This window comes from Saccostrea echinata, unplaced genomic scaffold (genome assembly GCF_033153115.1).
Source record: "Saccostrea echinata isolate AGI-Se365-2 ecotype Australia unplaced genomic scaffold, CSIRO_AGI_Sech_v1 ptg000023l, whole genome shotgun sequence".
Lineage (NCBI taxonomy): Eukaryota > Metazoa > Mollusca > Bivalvia > Ostreida > Ostreidae > Saccostrea > Saccostrea echinata.
In genome coordinates, this window is record NW_026889772.1 from 6,844,587 (window position 1) to 6,848,027 (window position 3,441).

Here is a 3,441-nt window from a genome sequence, read left to right on the forward strand (position 1 = left end):
TGTAATTCCCATGGGTACCAATTGCACCACGTTATCAGCAGACTTATTTTTGTATTCATATGAAGCAAAATTTATTCAAAAACTTCTATATGAGAAGAAGAGAACACTTGCTCTGGCCTTCAACTCGACATTTATATATATATATATATATATATATATATATATATATATATATATATATATATATATATATATATATATATATATGGAGGACGTATTATCGATTAACAATAGTTACTCCCATTCATATATCGATTCGATATGCTCTATGTAGCTAATGACAAACAAGTTGATGAAACAAGGATATCAAAAGTCTCATTTAAAGTGATCATTTGGCAAGCTCCATGGTCGATACAATGACCTTGTCAGCAAATACAATTTATCTTAAGTTAAATGCTGACTATCGTTTTTCATACTAATTGTTAGACCATTACCTACACACTGAATTGTCTACGGGTTTTTCCGTTTGCCAGATCATGGCACGGAGCACACGGCGGGTGTAACCGGTCGGCAGGAGATGCTCAGTCCTCCATGGCACCTGATCCCGCTTCATATGTTTTTGGAGGCCCGTAATTGCTCTGCCCCCGATTTGTATTGTTTAAATAGACTATGAGCTTGAATATTGCTTGTTATCTCCATATTTCATTGTCATCTGAAGAAAGACAACACAGTTATCACCCTGCACGTGAGAGAGACATCGCGAATTGTCTCCCTGCACTTAACGCGCTCTAAACCAATCAGATTGACTGTACTATTTCGAAGGATAATAATATTTATCAAAACAATCAACTTCTCCTTTTGGGGCTTTGTTTTATTGGCGTTTTATTTCTTAAAAAAAAAAAAGGTTGAAGAGACTAAGATCAGAGTTTGACTCATTGACCTTTTGCTTTGCCTGCAGAAGAAGATGTCCGCTTCACACCGGGTGTACTGTTTCTGTAAGGACGATAACTCCTCCACTTTGGTTGATTCCATTCTACGCCAGGTGTCGATCGAGCTCAAGAGTTCTCTTGTCTTACTCGGTAACTATTCAGTGGAAGCTTATGATTATTTTTCTCAGTTATATTTGAATTCTTTTCACTAAGGTTGTACTTTATTTCTGTAGGCTGCAGCCCAGGTATCACTGATGAATTAATTAGAATGAATGGATCGTTTGTCCGACGTCTTGTAGAAGATACCTGCATGCTCATGTTACCAAGGGAAAACTACAGAGAGATGTAGGTGGTTATGGTTTCCTTTCTTATGAACACAAGTCTATAAGGGTTTCAAATTTTGACACTATATTCACAGAAAATATTAGCTTTTACTAGGATAATATTTCTTATATTCCTCAATTTAAGACAGTAATATTATAAAAGTTTACAAATTATTTCTTTTAAAAAAAATACTATCATTTGTTATCATGAAAAAGTAAATTTTAATAGAGACTGTTATGTCAGGACACAAATTAAAATGAGTCATTTTTAAAATTAAAATTGGATTCCTTTTTTCGAATTTTAATTGATCAATAATCAGGAAATTATCAATGGAAAATTGCCAAGGTATATACATGTATACAACATAATCATCTATATCTGAATACCAAGTTTATTTTTTATAACGCGTCAATGAAGAATCCTATTTTGTACTATTTAAGAGAATACAAAATTCCTACACGTGACCCAGTTAGGTTTACCATGTATGCTAGAATACATCATGAAAAACAATATCAAGATGCTCACTCCTCCAAGGCATCTGATGCCACCTTTGATGTTTATAGAAGTCCGTGTTGCTCTGTTGCAAAAATTGTGTTGCTTCATGGACTTTTGAGCTTGAATATTGTTCGTTATCTCCATATATTTCATTGACATTATTTTTATAGTTTTTGGAGACCAGGCTTTCCAACAATCTGGAATTTTAATGGCCATTTACTGTTCCCCCTATTAGCTGATTTAGCTGACCTGTTTTTATGTTTAATAAAGAATTTACCGGTATTCAAAAACTTCTACATAAGAAGAAAAAAAAATGCAGTGGCCTTCAATTCGACTTTAAATATATCGACTTCGATTTATCAATTATAATTGTTATTTTCTTTCGTATGTCTACTTGATATATCCTAGCAAAGTTAAAATAAAAGACGTCTGTCATATCTGTTTCATATTTAGATGTTTTACTGATTTAGAACTTAATTCTCAACTGACAACTGAACTTTGTAATCTCTGTAAATTTGAGCGCAACATGTCCTTGCATGTAACTCGTACGGAAGCTTTTTTCTGACCTAACTTCACTTGATTACTTGCTTTACGTTTGTTTTCAAAATTTTACAAATCAACACCAAAGCTGAAATGTATAAAACATAATATCCCACATATCTCCTATTATTATTAATTTGATGATGTCTGTACATATTGAAAATAGTTATCAATGTGACCTTTTTTCTAGTGCGATTCCTGATGGCTTTCAAACAACATGTTTGAGAGAGGAAAACGTGGACTTAGTCATCAGGAATTTGCCGTTTGCAGAAACAAAAGAATACATTGAACAAATTATTAACACATTACCAAGCGCGTGTGTTCTCGATAAAGATGGCAAACCAGTAGCCTGGATACTACAGCATGAGTATGGTTGTGTTGGATTGTTGCATGTGATGCCAGAATATAGAAGATTAAAACTTGGAACCACTGTTTCAATGCTTCTAATCGAAAAATTTTTTGAGAATGGCGATGACGTCTATTCTTGGGTAGATAAAAGAAATCATTCGGCACTGGCTTTTAACTTGAACAATGGATTTGTTCGTTTGCCAGATTTTACTGTAACTTGTTCAGAATATATGTACAGAAGTCCCATTGAAAACTCATAGAATTTAGAAATAAAAGAAACTGTGATCTTATACACACCGGACACATATATATTTTTGAAACGAATTTTATGCTTAACTCTTTGCCTCTTTATTATATATTCTTTCGTGTGGACTGTGTTACACGTTTAATATAAAATCATAGATTGTACTTTATTAAAAAGTTTAAATCTAAAACATTGTTCAAAATATTTGTTTGATTTACCAGAGAGTGTTCAATTACTGTGCTTATAATAAGGTGAGAGACAACGACACTCGTAACCCCTCCTTTTTTTTATTTCTTCGGTCACATGCATAATCATTTTTAAATCGAAACTTGCTGAATCTTTTAATAAAGAAAATGAAAAGAGAAGTATTATCACTCGTAAAGATTTTTATCACAGTTATTTTACAGATTATTGAGGAGAGAAAAAAGAAGTTGGTATACTACATAATGTATTTGTAGCTTTCAACATATTTGATTTAACTTACATGAAAAAAAAAATTAAAAAAAATTTGAATATCTCTTAATTTTCTGTTGGACAATAACAATTCGTCAAAGGAGACATTTTATTTTAACTGACATCTTTTTAGTAATATTTTGACCGATACAGCTAAAATATTGCCGA

General features: G+C 32.4%; 1 protein-coding gene across 1 annotated transcript; it reads left to right on the forward strand.

The window, feature by feature from the left end:
- Positions 1-904: 904 nt before the first annotated feature.
- LOC133191399 (uncharacterized) lies at positions 905-2,935 on the forward strand. Its single transcript, XM_061327154.1, has 3 exons — positions 905-1,019; positions 1,103-1,214; positions 2,419-2,935. Exons 1-3 carry the CDS (start codon positions 905-907, stop codon positions 2,834-2,836), a joined length of 645 nt encoding a protein of 214 aa, XP_061183138.1. The 3' UTR covers positions 2,837-2,935.
- Positions 2,936-3,441: the final 506 nt, after the last annotated feature.

Excerpts from the sequence above, each read along its gene's own strand:
- LOC133191399 (XM_061327154.1), top strand. The coding sequence starts at position 905 with ATGTCCGCTTCACACCGGGTGTACTGTTTCTGTAAGGACGATAACTCC. Across the intron at positions 1,020-1,102 it reads GAGTTCTCTTGTCTTACTCG|GCTGCAGCCCAGGTATCACT; the intron begins GTAACTATTCAG and ends TTATTTCTGTAG. Across the intron at positions 1,215-2,418 it reads AGGGAAAACTACAGAGAGAT|TGCGATTCCTGATGGCTTTC; the intron begins GTAGGTGGTTAT and ends CCTTTTTTCTAG.